The sequence below is a fragment of the Puma concolor genome, chromosome C1 (genome assembly GCF_028749965.1).
Source record: "Puma concolor isolate L17-30 chromosome C1, mPumCon1.1.hap2, whole genome shotgun sequence".
In the NCBI taxonomy this organism is placed as follows: Eukaryota; Metazoa; Chordata; class Mammalia; order Carnivora; family Felidae; genus Puma; species Puma concolor.
Genome location: NC_141674.1, coordinates 62,433,464 through 62,454,280, shown reverse-complemented (window position 1 = coordinate 62,454,280; position 20,817 = coordinate 62,433,464). Strand labels below are relative to the sequence as shown.

The following is a 20,817-nucleotide window of genomic DNA, read 5'->3' as shown; positions in this document are numbered from 1 at the left end:
GTCAACTGATTGCTAGGTGGCGCTAGAGAGCAAGGCAACTAGGCAAGAGCCACTGATACGATTGATTGCTCTAGGTTCACATCAGCTGAAAGGAAGTTCTTACACAGAGCTCTATCACATTGCAGCACAGACGATTTCCAGTTCTGATGATTTGTAGGAGAGCAGCAGCATAAAATGCAGAGGGCATGAACAATCAATTTATAGTTTTCTTTCCACTTTTTTTGTGTGTATGTGTACACATGGGAATCGTTTGCTTATTTCACTGTAGTGCTTTCTGGGTAGGGCACCTAGGGCTGTGGTAAAGAGGTTTGTAAATATAAACAGCTGTGCTTGTTGTTTGGCCCTTCGAGGAAATAGTTTTAACTTCCCGTAGAAGCTCTCTCCACTTTCTTCCTCTTTCTTTAATCTTCCCTCCTTATTAGATGACATTTGGGGACATAATGAGGAGGTATACAGAGTACTTTCACACCCTCGTATCAACGTGAATAGCCGTGTATTTTCTCTCTCGACCCCATACCCTGTAGCATTAAGAAATTTTCTGCTTTTGTTAATTAGAAAAACTTATGGGCACCTTGAAAAGATCTGAGCTTAAAAAGAAAGAGATAAAAGGCAACTGACAGGCATTATGGCACTTGCTTAGATTCTAGCTGCTCTCTTTGGCTTTTATATTTTTTCAGTGTGGACCCTTAATGAGCTTGATAACTGACCTTCAGCAAGTGGATGTCACAAAAATTACACATCCTGTGGCTGATAACTATCCTGAGAAAAAAAGTTTTCTTGTCCCTAGATGAGGCAAGCAACATCTTCCTGTCCTCATTATACAAACAATGTGAGCAAGCCCATAGAACTGGCCAAGACAACTCTTTCTACAAACTTAGAAGACATTGCTGAAGTGAGAGGTAGATACTGCTGTGAGGCTCTGATACACACTGAGGTCTTTTGTAAATTCTTTGATGCCATGCATTTTTTTAACGTTTATTTTTGAGAGAGGGAGAGAGGGGGTGGGGGAAGGGCAGAGAGAGAGGGAGACAGAGGATCTGCAGCAGGCTCTGCGCTGACAGCAGAGAGCCCAACGCAGGGCTTGAACTCACCAACCACGAGATCACGACCCGGGCCGAAGTTGGACACTTAACCAACTGAGCCACCCAGGTGGCTAAATCAACAATCTTTAATAAGAGTTCTGAAATCAAAGATGATATCTTTCTATTATTCCTTACATTTATAAATCTTAAAATTATTCCAATTTAGGATTGGCTAGAGGATTGTGTTTATGAGTGAGAAAGTGTGGTGTTTCATTTCCAGGTTAAGAAACTCTTGAAACCCTCATTGTTAGATAGGCTATTTGTTGCCCCAAAATGTCAGCTAAAAGATTCCTTAAAAAAATTACAGTGAATGCAACTGACTGCTGTACTAGAGAATATATAATGAAGAAATGAAAAAAAAAAGGTCTAGTTTTGCAATGTATATAATGCAATAAAGGAATCACAGTAAAGTGGAGTTATCCTCAAAACTGGCCCCATGGTGTCTAGAAGGAAAGAGTTTGTCTTTTTTAATGTTCTGATTGGTTTTTGTGCCTTTGAAATGTGGCCAAGGAGTCAGGCTCGTTTTCAGAAATCTGATTAAAGAAAATAGAGAGGGCAGGGTTAGGCCATGGCATGCTGGTGGATGAGGCAGCAGATGTGGACTTTGCTGTGTTCATGTTAGGCTATATCAGTGCAGACAGCTGATTATAAAGGTCTGTTATGAGCAGGCATAGGCCGAGGTAAAGTGGCTAGTATCAGAGGTAGTGGGAGTGAGAAGAGACAATTTCCCTCCATCACACGTTGTACTGGCTGTAGACTGAGAGTGCTCTATGTTCCATTAGAGTTGGCAGAACTTTAGAGGTAGGTAGCTTGCTGCTGCTGACTCTGAAAGCTCAAATGAGAGGATACAAGTTTCTGCTTCTTACGGGTGGTTCAGACATGTTGGTCAGGCTTAGTATCCAGAGATAGCATGGTGTAATGGAAACCCGACAGCAGGCCCAGGTTCAGCAATTAACTACCATTTTCCCACTATCTAGTTTCATACTAATTCCGTAAACCATTTGAGTCTCAGGTTGTTTTACCCAAAAAATGGAAACCATGAGGCCTATTTATAAGACTGTTGTGAGGATTAAATGGCGTTAATGTTTGTGAAGACCTATCATGATCATTCATTCATTCATTCTACAAAGGGGTATTTAGCACCTACCATATGCCAGACACTGTTCTAAGTATTGGAGAGACAGCATCAAAAAGAAGAGAAGTTCATGCTCTCATGATATTTACAGTTAATGTAGATACCAATGAAAAAGTAAATGACTGGCCAAAATTTTCCAGGTCAATGTAAGGGTTATGAAGATACTGATTCCTGTTGATCTAAAGCTTGAATTTTGTTGAACCACATGGGGGGAAAACACAGCCTGGGCTCAAGCAAGGTGGGAGATCAAATAAGAAACACTGATATAAAGCTAAAATCCTCAAAGGACACCCCAGGGTGAACCAGAAAAAGTAAACTCCACCCTGCATAAAGAGAGCAGAGGATATGTGTCCTATTTCATCTTTGGCTCCGGGTAAAATGAAAAAAAAAAAATTAAAAATGAAACATTTACCTTAGGAAGTCCCATCCACGGTCTACAAAGACCCAAGTTTTAAAATAGAAATAGTACTACATGTGTTTTATGTAAAACTATAAGTTGAAGTTTTAAAGTGGTTCTGTGGGGTTAGTGTACCTATATGATTAGCAAGAAGAAACACAAAGCATCTGTGATGTCGTGTACACCAAATAAGTGCCAAAAAAATTTCCAGAGATAAAGTTCCAAGGAAGATGAGCTCACAGTAGAAACACAAAGGTCTAAATATGTGATGAAACCAGGAGCAAGAATTAGCAAAAACAACAAACTACATAATTAGACTATAAAGATGGTAGAGATTAGAGATGGGAAATATCAGACATTCTGATATAGAATATAAAGTAAATGTGTTTGAAGAAAGAAAATAATCAATTAAAAGAATGTAGATGAAACATGAGACTTTCAAAATTGTCACACACACACACACACACACACACACAATTTCTAGATATGGAGTAGAAATTAGAAATCAATTGAAATAGAAGTGCAATGAATAGAACAACATGTTAGATCTAGTTACTGAGAGACTATGTGAACTGGAACATAGATTTGAAGAAATTACCGGAAGGCATCAAAGAAAAAGTAAATGGTGGGAAATATATGTAAAGAGGTTGGGGAATGTGGAAAATAGAGTGAGAATATCTAAAAAACTTCTAGAGTTGCAGAAAGTTAAAATGAAGATAGGGTACTAAAATAGTAGAAGAGACAGTGGTGAGGAATTATCCAGCATGTATAAAAAGATGCCAGTTCTCAGATTCTGGACACCCAACAAATTCAAAGCTAGATAAATAAATTAAATCTATTACTATACACAACATAGTTAAACTGTAGGATACCAAAGACACAGAGAAGTTCTAACAGCAGTTGTAAAGGATAGATTGAAAATAAAAGAAAGAATTAGATCCATAGATGAAAGTTTACCAGCAGCAAGGAAACTTAGAAACATGTTGAATGCATCTCGAAGGTATAGGGGAAGAGTAATTAAACACCTCAAATCCCATATTCACTAAAGTATCTTTCAAGAAAGAGGGAAAATAAAGGTGTTTTCATATGATCACTTCTAACAGAGTCATGTTAAAGGAATTTTTAAAGATGTATTTGAGGAAAAGGAAAATGATGTAGAAGGAAGATGTGAAATGTAAGCACAATTAATAATGAAACAGTAAATATGGGTAAGTCAAAATGAACCATAGTTGGATAAAACAATAAAATAATACCTAAGATGTAGAATTAAAAAAAAATCATGATGGGGGCACCTGGGTGTCTCAGTCAGTTAGGCATCCAACTTGGGCTCAGGTCATGATCTCGCCGTTCATGAGTTTGAGCCCCACATTGGGCTCTATGCTAACAGCTCAGAACCTGGAGCCTGCTTTGGAATCTGTGACTCCCTCTCTCTCTGCCCCTCCCCCACTCACCCTCATGTCTTGTGTCTCTCAATAAATAAATAAATATTAAAAATTTTTTTTTTAATTTTAAAAAATCATGATGAAATGAAAACAATGGACATAAATATAAGATAATTCAGGAGAGAATGATTTGCAACTAAAATGCTCTAAAACCTTTTGTTTGGGAGATCTTTTATTTTAATAACATATATTAAATTTATAGAACTTGTTAAGTATGTTAAAGTTCTAGGGTGCCCACCAAGAATCGAAAAACAGAGTGCATATTCAAAGAATCCAAAGAAAAACAAGCAAACAAACAAAAACAGGATAGGGTGAGAAAAAAGAAAAACTAGAGAGAATAAAATAATATGTTAGCAACGAATTCCAATTATTTCAGCAATCAATGAATGTAACAATCCATATGACAAAAAGTATATAAGAACCTTACAGAGAAGATTATAAAATCTAACTACAAGATCTTAAAGAGCATTTAAATAAATGCAAAAATGCACCAAGTTCATGGGAAGGGAGACCCAATATCATAAAGATGTCAGATCTTCCAATATTGATCTACAGTTTTAAAATGTCTATTATCTTGGGTGCCTGGCTGGCCCAGTCAGAAAAGCATGAGATTCTTGATCTCAGGGTTGTGAGTTTGAGCTCCTATTGGGTGTAGAGATTACTAAAAGAAAATAAATAAACTTGAAAAAATATAATCAAAATCTTATTTTTTTGTGTGTGGAAAATGCAAGCTGATTATAAAATTTATATGGAAGAGTAAAAATCCAAGAATAATCAAGAATAGCCAAATGAGACATGCTCTACCAGATATCGAGACTTTAAAAATGTTACTGTAATTAAAATTGTGAATTGTTGACATAGGGATAAACAAATATTCTAATAGGATAGAATATAAAAGCTGAAAAGAGATCTATCTAAATGTAGATCCTTGATGAATAAAAGAACTACTATTACAGATCAGTTGGGGAAAGGATGCTTATTTTTTTCTTCTTTTTAGGAAAGAAGGAAAGAAAGTTTATAATCATTATTTCATGTTTGTTCATCCTGTTCTCTTTATACCTGGACAACACCTCCATCTTCAGTGAGACCTCTCCTAAATACCTTAACTCATAGCAATCTCTCTCTTTTACAAACACACTGGGAATGAATGGATCAGTCACTTCTCTCCTCACAGAGTTCAGATACCTCCATTCTATCCTTTTGTTCATTAAAAAATGTGGGTAGACATTTAATACTCTAATGGTGACAGAGTGGTATAGAAAGAGGTCTGAATGATTTGGCGGTTCATTATTTTTGGATAAGAACATATCTGAACTTGATAGGAATGTAGGGGCCAAAAACTCTGAATGGTAGAGTTTTACTCACTTAAAATGCAGAAATACAAAGCATGGCATTCATAGCCCAACTAATGATTCCTCTAATTTATTATAAATAAACATATTTAGTATTCACCATCCACAGTTAAATTATAAAAGAGATATTATAGGCATCTGAATAAAAACAAAAGAGAAGACAATTTTTGTCCTAGAAGTGTTTATGGGTTAATGGAGAATAAAAAAATAAATAATTATGAGACAAAAGCATGTAAGTGCATGAAGTGGCACAAAATTCTGTGACCCATAGTAAGGCATGGGTGACCATGGGGTAGCCCCAGAAAAGCCTCCCTTATGATCTAGTGATTAAACTGATTGAGATATTACTGATGGCTTATTAATACTTTGGCAAGATTGGGGGGTGTCAAGGTTAAAAAATACAGGGTATGGGGATAGGTTAACAATAGGTTCAACACAGGGTATGTATGGGACATAGTAGAACTCCTGGTTTGTCTAACAGTGTGCATTACTGGGGATGTTATTGCTATTTTATACAGGATAATTTTTTTTTTAAGTTTATTTATTTTGAGAGAGAGAGAGAGAGAGAGAGACAGAGAGACAATCCCAAGCAGGCTCTATGCTGTCAATGTAGGGCCTGATGCAGGGCTTGATCCCACAAACCACAAGATTCTCACCTGAGCTGAAACCAAGAGTGAGACACTTAACCAACTGAGTCACCCAGGTACCCCTGTACAGAATAATTCTTTATTTTGTGGAATTGTCCAAAACATTGTAGGAAGTTCAGTACTCTGGCCTTAGCCAAACTAAACACTGGTTGCACCTCCTTTAGTCACTGGGACTACCAAAAAGTGCCTCACACAGATCCCAAACTCCTAGCATGCATTTGAGAAGAGAAGTGACCATATCACTCTCTGCCTAGAACCATTGGAACATATGATACTCAGCAGGAGGTGTAACTGGAAAACGTACCATTGATCATTTTAGATTCCGGGATGACATAATTTCACTTAATTTTAGAGGTAATGGAGAATTATTGGTGGTTTCAAAGTAGAGTAATGATGTAACAGGAGTTCTACAGAAGGAAAGGTCATGCTGGCAGTAGAGTGTTAAGTGGATCAAGGCCAGAAGAAAGCCGGAAGGGGAGAGAAGTTAAAGACAAAGGAAGCAGAATGGTCATGTGAGACATAAGGACTGGGGGGTTAACTGTGTGTGAGTCTGTGTGTGTGTGAGAGTTGAGCTGAGGGTTAATATGACATCACAAGAAAACTCATGAAGACGAGAGAAGCAAGGTAGGAGGAGCTGAAAGTGCTCATGAGCAGTGTTGAGATTGCTGATTGTGATGAGCTGGTGAGAGAAATAAATTGGGGATGAAATGGGGATGAAGAATGGAAGAGCACATTCGAAGAGCCTGAGGGAAGGTTCAGTACAAAGATGCATGTAGGAGAGGTGGTAGATTAAAAAGAGAGTGTTGACCTTTGCTGATAAGAAGGAGACGCTATTGCTTGTACTTGATAAACATTCTGCTCCATAACAGCAAATGGCCACACTCTTCTCACCGCTCTCCTTTTTTTTTTTTTTCATTCCTCCCAGGAACATCAGTTTCAGGGTGCTATCATCTTACACAATTGCTGCATTCCGGAAAAACTATGTGTAAATTAAAATTTTATAACTTACATTCAACTTTTATAAGTCAAATTGCATTCCAAGTGCACTCGGCAAGCTTTCTATTTAAAGGAACCTTTTGATGGACCCTTTCGTAATGTGAAAAATTAATTCCAAATGTATCTGTTTTACAGTTGCAGTCCTGGATCTCTGGTTTTCTTCTCCTGGACAGCTAACTAGGTCGTGGCGTTCTATTCTCAGAGCCCAGCCCCACACAAACACTAATTGGTTTTCGCATCTGAAAGGTTGTGTATCACTTTGTCATTTCTAAATTTACATGATGTAATCCATGTACAAGATGGGAGAGATTTCATACCCAGTGGGAGGAGCAAGTGCCACATGCTTAGTTTTCCAAATATATCTAGAGACACAAAATATTTTAAAAGAGGCAGTACTTCAGAAGCGCCTTCCTCAATCTCAGATTTCAGCAATTTGTGGTTTCAGTAGGAACTGGCAAATCCCTATAACCTGTGGAAAAAATATCTGACTATTTCCCACCTTGACATTTATTTTAGGAAGAACAACAATAATCATTAAAAACAAATATGCAAAGGAACAACAACCAAAGCCATCACCAAATCATGCATCATAAAAGTACAGGCTATGAACTTCATACCCAAAAACTGAAAAATAAATCCACCATTTTAAAGGCACTGTTGAGGGCTGTGAGACCCAGAATTGGAAGCATACATTAGTTAGGACTACACCATTCTCTTAAAAGCATGATGCCAGGCTAAAAATTCCACCTGTGTGATTCTAACGAGTTAGGATGCCTCTTAGATCAGCAGTCACTAGCACACTGCAAGGATTTCTGGGAGAGGCCACACAGGTAGTCAACCGTCAAAACGATATCCTTTGGTTACAGCTGCTGGGTCACCTCTGCTCTCACTTGCCTCTCCTTGTTTATCCCCTTGGTTGTATCCCCTTCCCCTGGAGTGACTGACAGGTTAGCACTGTAGCATTCTCTTCTAGCGTGCTTCTCATATTCAGAGATATATATTAGAATCATCTGGGAGATGTTACAAGCTTCTGACATCTGGGTGCCACCCCCATGTGTTTTGGTTTAATTAGTCCTGGGCATTGGTACTTGTAAAAGTTCCCCGGGTGATTCTAACGTGCAGCCAGAGTGGAGAGCCACTGTCTTGCAGGCTGTTAAACTCGTGGCCCTGCTGGGCTTACTCCATCAGTTCCTGTATCCTCAGGCTCTTTGACTTTAAGAACCTATTGATCTCTGGTCTCACTTGCTCTGTCTTTCATATATAAAAGCTGAAAAGGCAGGCTTAGGAGAAGTAGCTGAATTCTTTCCCTGACCGACTTCCAGAAGAAACTGGAAGAAGTCCAACAAATATGAGTATTGGCAAAATATATCAAGCTTCTGAAAAGTGCCAACTCCTGTACCAGAGAAATTCAGTAAGCATAGAAGAGACTTAGGTGAGAATTCTAGCTCTGCCTCCATAAACTCAGGAAAGTGACTTATCCTTTCTAAGCCTCAGTTTCCTCATCTGTAAAATTGGAATACCTACTTCCTAAGGTTTACTGAGATGACAACTCAGTGTCTAAAATAGCATCCAGCATGCAGCATGCACTCAATAGTGATAGGTATATAAATGGAAAGCACAGAGAAATTTAAGCTTTTTCATTGATTATGTTTAAAATTAATAACAATTATAATTTGTTGAGCCAATGTATCCAAATCTTTATCTATGAAACAAATATTTACTATGTATCGACTTTATGCCAACCATACTGCTGGATACTAGGGGTAGAGTTATGAATAAAACAGACATGATTCCTATTTTAGTGAATCTGACAGCTTAGCTAAATGCTTCACCTATTTCTGTAGTTGATTTCAAGCAGTCCAGAGACTGAACTTGCTGGAGGGATAGTACAGCTAACACACTGACATTCAATGCACCCTCACAGCAAACACTCAGGATGTACTACATTGTTAAGAGAAACCTGAACCAAGTAGAGAGCCAAAGACTTAGCAGAATTCTGCAACAGTTGTGAAGGGCCAGAAAGGTAGAAGAAATCTTATGAGACTATCAAAAGGAACATCTCAAAAAACCTGACGGGTTTTTCCCACCCCATTTGAGCAGTTTTATTAGCAGTGGTATATTTCTCGGGGTTCTTGAAGGCCAGAGAAGTTGTATTCCCTCCACCCCCAACTCACCCGATTGGGAGCACACCTGTGCCTCCCGTGCTGTGTAGCTGTCTCTGTATTGTAAATTGTATGACTTACCTACACTCCTGGAACTTATATTTTTTGCTTGGGTCTACTGACATCTTTTAATCAATCACTCACTCCTGTGACAATACTGCCTCTCTCAATAACAATCCTAACAGCTGGTGTTATTATCTCTATTTTATGTATAAGACTTAAGAAACGTGCCTAAGGTCATTGGGCTGGTAAATAGCAAAGCTGAGAGTGAACCTCAGTCTGTATGACTCCACAACTTATCCTCTTAACCTCTGCCTCAGAGTAGACATACTTCAGGTGACTGTGCTTTGGAAATATCAAAATCTGACCATTCAGAGAATTCATTTTAAAACCACAAGTAAAGAGTAGGAAGACCAAATGGAACTAGAAGACAATGCTGTGACTGAGCCTAATCTAATCTTGGCCTATGGGCCCTTTATGAAATTATATAAGAGACTGGAATCTAATAAAGAATTGTGTCCAGTTTGCCTGGTTATCAATCAACCTGCTGATACTTAATTTTATGACATTCTGTAGATTAAAGGCTTCATGATTCAGATTCCCATCTCTTCATAGCTGTAGCTGCCACTCTTTTGTTAGACCTAGAGTATAATAACTACAGCTAAAAAAGCAACATGAGCAATTTGTGTATGGTATAAGATCCTTGATAACTCCAGATAATCCTTCTCCATATTCAGGGTAAAATTTCTTACTCTGATGATGGAGAGTGTGAGTGAGTGTGTAGGCATTTATATGTGTGCCTGAGTATACATGTAGAGCAGCTCATGTGTAAATGCTCAGGAGCTCATGCAGAAGAACAGATATTTTAAGCCATTTTTTTCAGATTTCCATAGGTTGCAGTATATATGCAGTAGGGTATCCATTCAGCTTACAAGTAAATGCCTTTCTGTTTCCCATCCAGAACAGGGGTTCCCGGCAGCCATGCTTATATTAATGAAATATGACCCCACTGCCACTCCAATCATGTTGCTTATACCAGCAGGGGCCATTTGATCCAAAAAAGGCCAATCACATTCTCTCTCTCATGGCAGACTCCATTTATTCTTAATTCATTATGGTTTCTGTATCTATGCCTTTTGTCATGTGACTTTTCAGTTCTTTCTATTAGAGGCTGTGTATATATATTTTCTCTTCCTATTGGATGTTGGACTCAGCTATGTGACTTGCCCCTAGAGCTGGCCCATAGAATGCCATAGGATGCAACTTGAACATAGGCTTTAAATGAGGATGTGAAGCTGGGTCTGTCTTCTTGAATTCCTAGCCTTTGTCCATGAGAAGAACATGTCTCAGGTAGCTGCTGGTCTGAGGACAGAGAAAGACATGTGGAATAGCCCTGGATAAAATCTGTGCTCAGAGTCAAGCCCACCAATAAGCAGTTCACAGGCACATGAGCAAGAAATAAAAGCTTATGATCAAATATTGTTGAATTTTGATAGCTGGTATTTTGGTATGCATTTTATAAAGAATTATTATGGCACTACATAACTAATATATCTCTTCTTGAAGCTTTACAATTAAGCTGAGAGACAAAAAGATCTCCTATTGAGAGGAACAGGGGCATGTAAAATGGCAGAGCTTGCTATGGAAGAATGTTGAACTTTTTTTCCCTCTTTTTCTGACTTGCTCCTTTAGTTAAGTTTCTCTCTCTCTCTCTCTCTCTCTCTCTCTCTCTCTCTCTTTTAAAGTTCATATAAATGCAATTAACCATGTTAAGGTAAACAATTTGGTGACATTTAGTGCATTCACAGTGTTTTACAATGACCTCTATCTAGTTCCAAAATATTTTCATCACCCGAAAACAAAACCCTGTACTCATTAAGCCTTTATTCCTAATTTCCCATCCCCACCCCAGCCTCTGGCAACGACCAATCTGATCTTTTCTTTTTTTTATAATGGGTTTACATATTACCTATTATGGATTGAGTTGTGTCACCCTCCCACCTAATTCGTATGTTGAAGCACTAACCCCTTATGTGAGGGTACTGGAGATGGGGCCTTTAAGGAGGTGATTAAGTTTAAATGAGGTCAGAAGAGTGATGTCCTGATCCTACAGGACTGGTGCCCTTATAAAAAGGTGAAAATTGCAGAGCTGTCTTTGCCATGTGAGAGCACAGTGAGAAGAAGGCCATCTGTGAGCAGGGAAGATGAGCATCTGTAATTCCCACTGGAGTCTGACCATGTTGGCACCCTAATCTCAGACTTTCAGTCTCCCCTGGTGAAAAAGTAAATTTCTCTTATTTAAACCATCCAGTCTGTGGTATCTTGTTATGGCAGCCTGAATTGACTCACACACTTATTCTGAATATTCATATAAATAGGATCATATAACATGTGGTCTCTGTGCTTGGTGTCTTTCCAATGAAGGCAAGTTTTCAAGGTTCATCCATGTTGTAGCATGACTGAAGAACATCTTATTGTGTGCGTACCACGTTTTGTTTATCTGCTTATCTGTTAATGGATATTTGGATTGTTTCCACCTTTTGGCTATTGTGAATAGGACTGCTCTAAACATTTGAGTACAAGTATTTGTTGGAGTACTTGTTTTCAATTCTTTAGGGTATATACCTAGGAGTGGAATTGCTGGGTCATAGAGTAATCCTCAGTGTGCTGAACCTTTGGTGCTCAGATCCTAAAGCTGTTTCTTGGTTGCCACACAAGGAATTCTTCCTTGGATTCCATAAGATAACCACAAAATACTTTCAATAAATTCCCTTTGTTGCTGTAGCTACACAATTCTTACTTAAGCTAGAGTTAACTGCTGTTACTTGAAACTTAGAATTACTAAACTAACAAATAACAGAATTCCTATTTTTTGGTCCCATAATATTAATATAATATTATAAGAAAAATGGGCTAAATCCTCTTACTTCAAAGTTCGGCATGGGGTGGTAAACCCCCCATTGATACTAACCACATCAGATAACTATCTTGATGAGATTCTGGAATTCATCTGGACTGTGAGATTGTTGCTTAGATTGCTACTCACCTTTGGGACCAGGCAGCATAGGACCTTGCATTTAGAGCATATTCCAACTCAAAACGACTTCGTAAAGCTGCCACATGGCTCCGGCCAGGCCCTCCACGGCTCACCAGGCAGTCAGAAGAAGAGGAAGGTGACAGAGACCCACTGCTGTTACTTGATGTGGGAGACATCAGCTGAGTGAAGAAGGGGTAGTTTCAATCCTTTAATAAAACCAACAGGCTTAGGGCAAAGAATAGAATATAGATTTATTTTAGCTTTCTATTCTAGGATTTCTCATTTTTAATTTCTATTCATCTCAGCTTGCTTCTGGCTTTTCCTATCGGCCTCTGATGGCAACACATGGCTCACTTAATTTACTTTTTTGACCCAGTTCTATGCTGAGAGCTGGCCCTTTAAACTTACACTCATCTTTCAGAAAACATGGTAGGCTCAAATCAGATTCATAAAATAGATATTTAAAGGGTGATTATTTAATGGCTAAAAGATTACATTTTTCACAATGGTGATAAGATTCATGGCAGAGTTCCTTTAAGTTGTAGCTTAAAATTATCCCCTTTATATGAAATTATTTCCTTTACATAAAATGAATTTATACACTTTTCCAAGAATACATCCATTTTATAAAATGAAGGATGCTTTAATGTCTGGCAAGCATGAGGACTAAAGAGAGTCTTTGGGAGAGAATTTTTAAAAATAGTTACAAATAGTTAAATGTAGCTAGAAAATAGAAGAGTATTGAGGGAAGAAAATGAGGAGTAGAGAAAAAATAGGAGAGTAGTTTTCTTGAATTTCTGATGACCTTGCTGTTTATGCACTTTACCTAACCCAACTGAGAACATTAGTGCTTTGACATTATAATTTCCTAAGACATGTAGACTGTAGGTTTGGGTTTAAAAATATAATATATGTAAATTCTAGGCTCTTCACAGTAGCCAAGGCATTTCTAAGTAAAGCTTTGAGAATCATGTGATGTCAGTGTTGAAATGAACCTTCAAACTCTTCAATGATTGAATCTTTTCCGTGCCTCTTTTCCAAGTTAGCTATGTAAGCTGATGGGGAGCTTCCAGTGATGGGGAACTCACTGCCTCCAGATCTGTTCATTTATCTTAGGACAGATCTGACAATTAGAAAGAAAGTTCTTTCTCATTAAAACAAAACAAAACAAAACAAAATAAAACAAAAACCTTAATTACCCTTCATTTCTATTTGTTGGCCCATAGAGAACAAGGCCAATCCCTTTGCATGTGATAATTTTTCAGATGTTTACAAAACAGCTCTTGGACTCATCCTGATTTTCTCTTCTCTGGGACAAACACCCCTGGTTCCTCTAATTGGTTCTTACATACATGACTTCAATCCATTCATCATTCTGATATCTCTCCCCTAAAGTTTGTGTTCCAGTTATAATTATCCTTTTAAAAGGACAAAACTGGGTACTATTTTGTTTGGCTATCTCAGAAGAGAGAGGAATAATCCCATCCTTATTCTGTAGCAAGACAGCTACTTCACATTCTAACTCCCACAGAGTTTGTTATCCATTGACATTCATGATGCTCCTAAACCATATCTCCACCATTTGATATTCTTACTGTTGTTTCTTTGACCCTGGTGTGTGATGTTATACTGATTCTTGTTAGACATGTCCCATCATTTTATCTTCTGAGATATGGAATTCCACAAACCAAGCCCCTGAAAGCTGATTTGGGTCCATTATTTAGTACAACCCAGTCCAGCAAGTTCTCTTGCATATAGTTATTCATCTTCTCTATGAGGGGAGATTGTGCTAAGAGGCTTGGTCAGTATAAGAAGACAAACTAGTTTAGGAAGTCCTACCATTGTCTCTTGTTTCTGGAATCCACTCTTTCATCTAATTGGATATATTCCCCAGACTTGGATATCTCTTTCATCTAATTGGCTATATCCCCAGCAGTTTTGCCCTGGGAAACTCAAAGGTTCTGAGTGAGGGGACACTTGGAACTCAAGCCTTAAAAGTGTCTTTCAACATTCAAGGCCTCTGGCAGATTCTCTTGTTGGTAGGGGCTGCTGAAGCCCCACCAAATATATATGTTTCAGGACCGAAGAGAAAGGAATGAAAGTTTAATGTCCAGAGACTGAAGCTCCTTCCTACATACAAGGCTTCCTTTTTAGAAGTTCTGGTAAAGAGTTATGAGACAGAGCCATTCACTCCAGGCTGTAAGTGAAGACCTGGAACCCTTTCCCAATAAACTGGGTTCTAATGACACTAAGTTGAGATTTTTTTTAGGGAAAAAAAGTGGGATGGTTCCACTTTGGAATTTCACTGTGCAATCTCGGGTTGATGCTGTTTCCCCTGTTTTGGCCCTTCCCTTCATATGCATATGTATATATGAGCCTATACGTGTGATATCCACCCCCCTCTCTTGCAGCATTCATTTGCCTTGGGAATATATTATTATTTTTGAATTAGTGCTCATGTTTTAGCTTCCTTACTTATTTTCAAATCCTATCTTCTGACCAGGTGTATAGAAAATTAAGGCAATTAGAGAGAAAATTAAAGCAAACAGCTCCTTGATATTAAGGGAAGAAAATTCCATTAGCCTGATTACCAACATATATCACTTTATGCAACATATGTGTGGTATAAAAGCAATGCATCCCAATTAATTTATGCACTAATTTTAGTGATAATTTTCCCTTTCTTATTGAGCATAAATACACAGTGGCTTAAAATTTAATTTATGTTTCACTGTATATAGGAGCTTTTGTATAGAAAAAAGTTGATTTAAACAATTAACTTCTAACGTATTGCATGCACTTGCAAGCAAGCAGGGGAGGAGGACAAGGAGAGGGAGAGAGAATCCCAAACAGGCTCTATTGATCTCACAAACCATGAGATCAGGACATAAGCTGCATCAAGAGTCAGATGCTTAAGGGACTGAGCCCCCCAGGGGTCACTACTGTATTTTCAAGTTTTTACATATTAATTTTAAAGCTGGGCATACCTGTGTCCATTTGCCTGACTGATTATTTGTTGGAAAGGCCTAGATTCATGCTGGATTTGTTTTTATCCCTATAGATTCAGTTAGTCCACCCTAGAAACTTAATGAACAGGTTAAAAATATGAATGAAGTTATAGACCTCCATACCTACTATCTTTCTAGAAGCACCATCTTACTTATTCCCCAACACCCTTGGATACTCAAGACTTTTTTTATGGACATATTTCAGAAGCTAAAGTTCTTACCTCAATGTTGCAGAGACACTCTTCTAACTTGGTAACAACTTCAGAAAATTCGGGTCTTCCCTGTAAATAAAGAAAAGACTTTTTTTCCCCCAAAGAATAAAAGGGAGGCAACTCTCTTTGGATTTTAAAATTGGGTATTTGCATTTGTAAAGAATGAGATTAACAATAAAGTATATTTTTATTTAAAATACACTTGTATTGAAGTGTTAATTGAATGTTCATTTGCTGTTCAGGGAGGGATGTTGAGTCTCCTTCTGATAAGAGTTTTAAGTCAGAATTTGCAACTACATTCAGATAATGAAATAGTGGAAAAGCTTTAATTAGCTTTGCATGCTTTTAAATGGCAGGTTTTCCTCTTCAAAATGAAAGAATAAAAGTGAATACTAAAAACTGTTAACTATCTCAGTGCCTTATAATATACTGTACAATGTGTCTGTAGGAAAAGAACGACTAAAGCAAATTGTATAATTAGCTTCATTTTTGAAAAATGCCACCTCAGATTCAAAGCTAAGATCAATAGAAACCTTGTGACTATATCCTATTTTAGGGTTAAGATAAGCTTTTTATATTAAAAAACCTGCCCTTAAAGACATTGTTCCTTATGAACTTCTGTGTCAGATGAGTCTGCTTAAACAAAAATTTACTGTATTCTGATCATATTCCAAACTTTGTTCTAGTTGCTAGGGATACAAAAATGATTATGGATCTATGAAAAAAATTCTGGGAATTTTAGAAAGTGTTGTTCTCTTTGGAAGAAATTATATGCCTCCTTTTGTCAGATCCTAAGGACTATATAACCTATCAATTCTCCTTTATGTAACTTTTACTGCCAGGAGGTGGATAGCCCAATTTAACATTCAGGGGCAGTAACCGACTAATTTAGATTCTTAGTAGAACAATTTCTCCCTTAATATCTAGCCCTCCCCTGAGGACACTACTTCCCCTAGAGCCCACTCAAGTGGAAGCTGTTTTATCTTGCATATTCCTGGTACCTTCTGGTTGGTGGGGGAGGTGATGGGGTGAGTAGAGTTCTGGGTCTTCCTTACTGTTCCTGCAACTTCCGAATGGTTTCTCCTCTAAAAACCACCGGTTCATCAAGCTCTCCCACCAGTCATTCTCCCCCATTCTTTGAAGGCTTTAGTGTTTGGCTTCCTGCCATGCTAACACTACTTAGTGCTTTTAATATCCATGTAGCTCATCATCACAATAGTCTGACCTCTGGGTTCCTTTGTCTCCTCTTCTGCCTTGATCTTACACCCCACCTTCCTGGTAGGTAGTCACATAGCTCCCTAGATAGACCCTGTTACTAACAAGGTCTGCAACCCTTCAGTGTCTCCAATCTGTCAATTTCCATCAGATCACTATCTTGGCTCTATATCTCCTTTCTTTCTAGCTTACTTCTTCTGAAACCCTGACTCCAACAATCTTTACACAAACCATCTTACCACTTTAAGAAACCAACTTTTTATTGTGAACATTTTCAAATATACCCTAAAGTATGAGAGAACAATTCAATAAACCTTCATGTATCTATCACTCGGCCTTAAAAAAACATGTTTTTGCTAATATTTTCTATGTACATACATACATCCATATCTATCTACCTACTTTTCATCTAATCTCCCCTATTTTTTGTTCATCTTACCACCTTTTCACTGTCATTTACTCACCTTGTTTCTTCCTGTGCTTAGCTTAGATTTCACTGGCAATCATAATCACTCTCTTCCATACTACCTCAACTCCCTTGCCTTATCATGCCTTTTTTTTTTTTTTTTTTTTTTTTTAATTTTTTTTTTTTCAACGTTTATTTATTTTTGGGACAGAGAGAGACAGAGCATGAACGGGGGAGGGGCAGAGAGAGAGGGAGACACAGAATCGGAAACAGGCTCCAGGCTCTGAGCCATCAGCCCAGAGCCCGACGCGGGGCTCGAACTCACGGACCGCGAGATCGTGACCTGGCTGAAGTCGGACGCTTAACCGACTGCGCCACCCAGGCGCCCCAATCATGCCTTTTATACAGTATTGGGAAAAATCGCAATCTTGACTGAATCCATCCTGACTGGACTTACTTCAAAATCATGTCCCTCTAGGGAAGCCTGGGTGGCTCAGTTGGTTAAGTGTACAACTTCAGCTCAGGTCATAATCTCATGGTTTGTGAGTTCAAGCCCCACGTCAGGTTCTCTGCTGTCACTGCAGAGCCTGCTTCGAATCCCGTCACCCCCCGCTTCTCTCTCTGCCCCTCGCCCACACATGTGTGCACTCTCTCTCTCTCTTTCTTTCTCAACAATAAAAAAAAAAATCATTTCACTCTAACCTCAAGTGCACCCTCAGTACTCCCTTGGGAGATTACACATTTTTTAGTTCACTTACTCTTCCACACTCCAGACCTGTCTTGTACCTTCTCCTCTTTCCTCAAATGTCTAATTCCCACTACTACATTGACCACTCACCAATGCCTAAATTCACATAATTTGCCTTCAGTCCCACTTTTATGGATGAATTTTGCCTGATTCTATCTGAGGCCAATTCTTATCCCTGCCTATCTTCAAGGGTATTGCTCTAACAATAATTTTCCCTTCTACTTTCCTTGCATCACCAATGTTTCTTTTATTTAATCCCAACATACTATTAATTCTTCCATCTTAAAAACAAATAAGCAACAAAATAAAACTCTTGACTACACTTCTTCCTCAAGCTAGTACTCCATTTTCTCTATTCGCCAAAATTGCTCAAAAGAATTGCCTAAATTCACAGTCTTTTACTTTATTCCTTCCATGTGATCTCCACCCAAATCACGTTTTCTCCTGTAACACTTTGCTAACCCTGCTCTTGTTTAGGATACAAAGACCTGTCTCCACATTGCTAAATTCAAAGGTTAAGTTTCAAAGCTCAGCCTATTTGGCACTGCATTAAATACAGATAATCATTCATTTATGCCTGAAACATTCTTTAATAGGATTTAAGGTCACTACTTCTCACTATTTTTCTCTTCCCTCACTTGCTCTTTCTCAGTCTCCTCTGTTAATTTTGCTTTTCTTCTTTATCTTTAAATTCTGGATTGCACCAGGACTCAGGCTTTGGGTCTCGTCTCATCTATCTTTAGAGTTAATTTGTTGAGGGTTTAATTCTGTCTCATGGTTTTAAAAAACAACTCCCAAATATCTATATCTAGCCCAGTACACTCCCTAGGCTAAATTCACATATGCAATTTCTTATATTTATAGTCTTCCCTGCTTCAGTAAATGGCAACACCATCCTTTCACTTACAGAGGCCAAAAACCATAGACTAATCTCTAATTTCTTTCTTTGTCATACTCTTGCTCCTAATCTACCAGGAAATCACATTCATTCTGCTTTCAAAGGGTATCCAGAAACTGAATGGTCACATAGCATTTATAGCAGATGGACCCTCCCCCAGACAGCTGTAAACTCTGGACTAAATATAAAAGACAGCTACCTGAAGGCAGAAGAGAGGGAACAAAAGCTGGTAGATTCTGGAGGGGAGTCAATTAGAAAAAAGGAAAGGAATGTAGTAAGTTTTCCGCTTTAAAAATTTTTTTACAACACCTACCCTAAGGGCAGACCTCATTTAAGTCTTAGGGAACAATTAAAATTCTTATGAAAGCCTGCAGGCTTGGTTGCTTAAAAAACCAGAAGAGGGGCGCCTGGGTGGCGCAGTCGGTTAAGCGTCCGACTTCAGCCAGGTCACTATCTCGCGGTCCGTGAGTTCGAGCCCCGCGTCGGGCTCTGGGCTGATGGCTCAGAGCCTGGAGCCTGTTTCCAATTCTGTGTCTCCCTCTCTCTCTGCCCCTCCCCCGTTCATGCTCTGTCTCTCTCTGTCCCAAAAATAAATAAACGTTGAAAAAAAAAAAAAAAAAACAAAAACCAGAAGATAAAATTCAGGGCAATCAAAGTTTTTTTAGCTATGGTTTTATAACAAGTTATCACAAATTTAGTTGGTTTAAAACGATACCTATTTATTACCTTACAGTTTCCATGGGTTAGGAGTTGAGTGCAAAATAACTGGGTCCTTTGCTCAGGGTCTCACCAGACTAAAATCAAGGTGTCAGCTAGCACTGTGATTCTCATCTGAGGCTCAAGACCTCTTCTAAGATCACTGGTTATTGAAGAAATAATTTCAGGGGCTCCTGGGTGGCTCAGTTGGTTGGGCGTCTGACTTCAGTTCAGGTCATGATCTCATGGTTCACAAGTACGAGCCCCATGTCAGACTCTGCGCTGACAGCTCAGAGCCTGGAGCCTGCTTTGGATTCTGTGTCTCCCTCTCTCTATGCCCCTCCCCTGCTCATGCTTTTCTCTCTCTGTCCCTCAAAGATAAATACATGTTAATTTTTTTTTTTTTTTTTTTTTTTTTTTTAAGAATTCATTTCCTTGTGGTTGTATGACTCAGGTCGCTGTTTTCTTGCCAATAGTAATTCAGGGATGACTCAGATTCTGAAGAATGCAGTTTCTTGCCACATAGTCCCTATTAAGTCGTTCACAACATGGCCATTTGTTTTCTTCCTGGCCAGCAAGGACATGTTTCTCTTCTTCCTCTGTGACAACTGGAGAAACATTCTCTGCTCTTAAAGGGTTCATCTGATTAGATCAGGCCTACCTAGGATGCTTTTCCTTTTGCCATATGAAGAAACATAATTATAGGAGTAATATTTCATCATATTCATGAGTTCTGCCCATATTTAAGGGGAGGGGATTATCCTTGGCACGTATACCAGAGGGCAGGGATCTTGGTGGCCATCCTAGAATCCTGCTAGAAAATGAGAGGAGATTCTGGAAGAAAAGAGTCTGAGAAAGGGAGCCCCAGGATCTGCATATAAACTCTGTTTAAATCTCTGGCTGACTTCTGGACCACATATGCATGGGGTTGACTAAGCAGCTCAGGTAGGCTTAAAAAAATGAACTGACATTAGGTCTTTTGCCTAATGTAGGACATTGTTACTATTTTCTCAGACTAGAATTATCTAACTCTTATTCTCTGCCTGTAGAAATCCTCTGCCCTCTTCAAGGCCCAACTCACAAGATACATCCTTCGTTAAGTGTTGAAGTGATTCCAAACATTAATTTTGCAACTTTGTTTAGATTTACTTCATTCTTCCTTGTGTTATAACTAGGTATTTATGTCACTAACTAGAAAGTGCTTTGAGAATAAGCAATGCCTTATTTATTCCTGATTACCTCACATGTTCCATTGCACAGGATAGCTTGTCTGAGCTCAAATTTGTTACATTAAATTGCATCATAATAAAAAATTATCCATAATCTACCTCTATTTTTCACGTAAACCATCATCATCTCTTTCTTGTAGTTGTATAGTTGCCTT

At 38.5% G+C, this 20,817-nt stretch overlaps 1 protein-coding gene across 3 annotated transcripts in view; it reads right to left on the bottom strand.

The window, feature by feature from the left end:
* TNNI3K (TNNI3 interacting kinase) overlaps positions 1 to 20,817 on the bottom strand; it is a 293,732-nt gene that overhangs the window by 42,374 nt on the left and 230,541 nt on the right. For 2 of the 3 annotated variants that reach the window (XM_025912718.2, XM_086717284.1), the window contains 2 exons: positions 15,480 to 15,539; positions 12,260 to 12,429 (listed from right to left, as the gene is read on the bottom strand). In XM_025912718.2, the coding sequence (XP_025768503.1) occupies positions 12,260 to 12,429; positions 15,480 to 15,539 (230 nt within the window). The remainder of the gene's footprint in view (positions 1 to 12,259; positions 12,430 to 15,479; positions 15,540 to 20,817) is intronic. The other variant, XM_086717283.1, reaches the window with a different exon arrangement.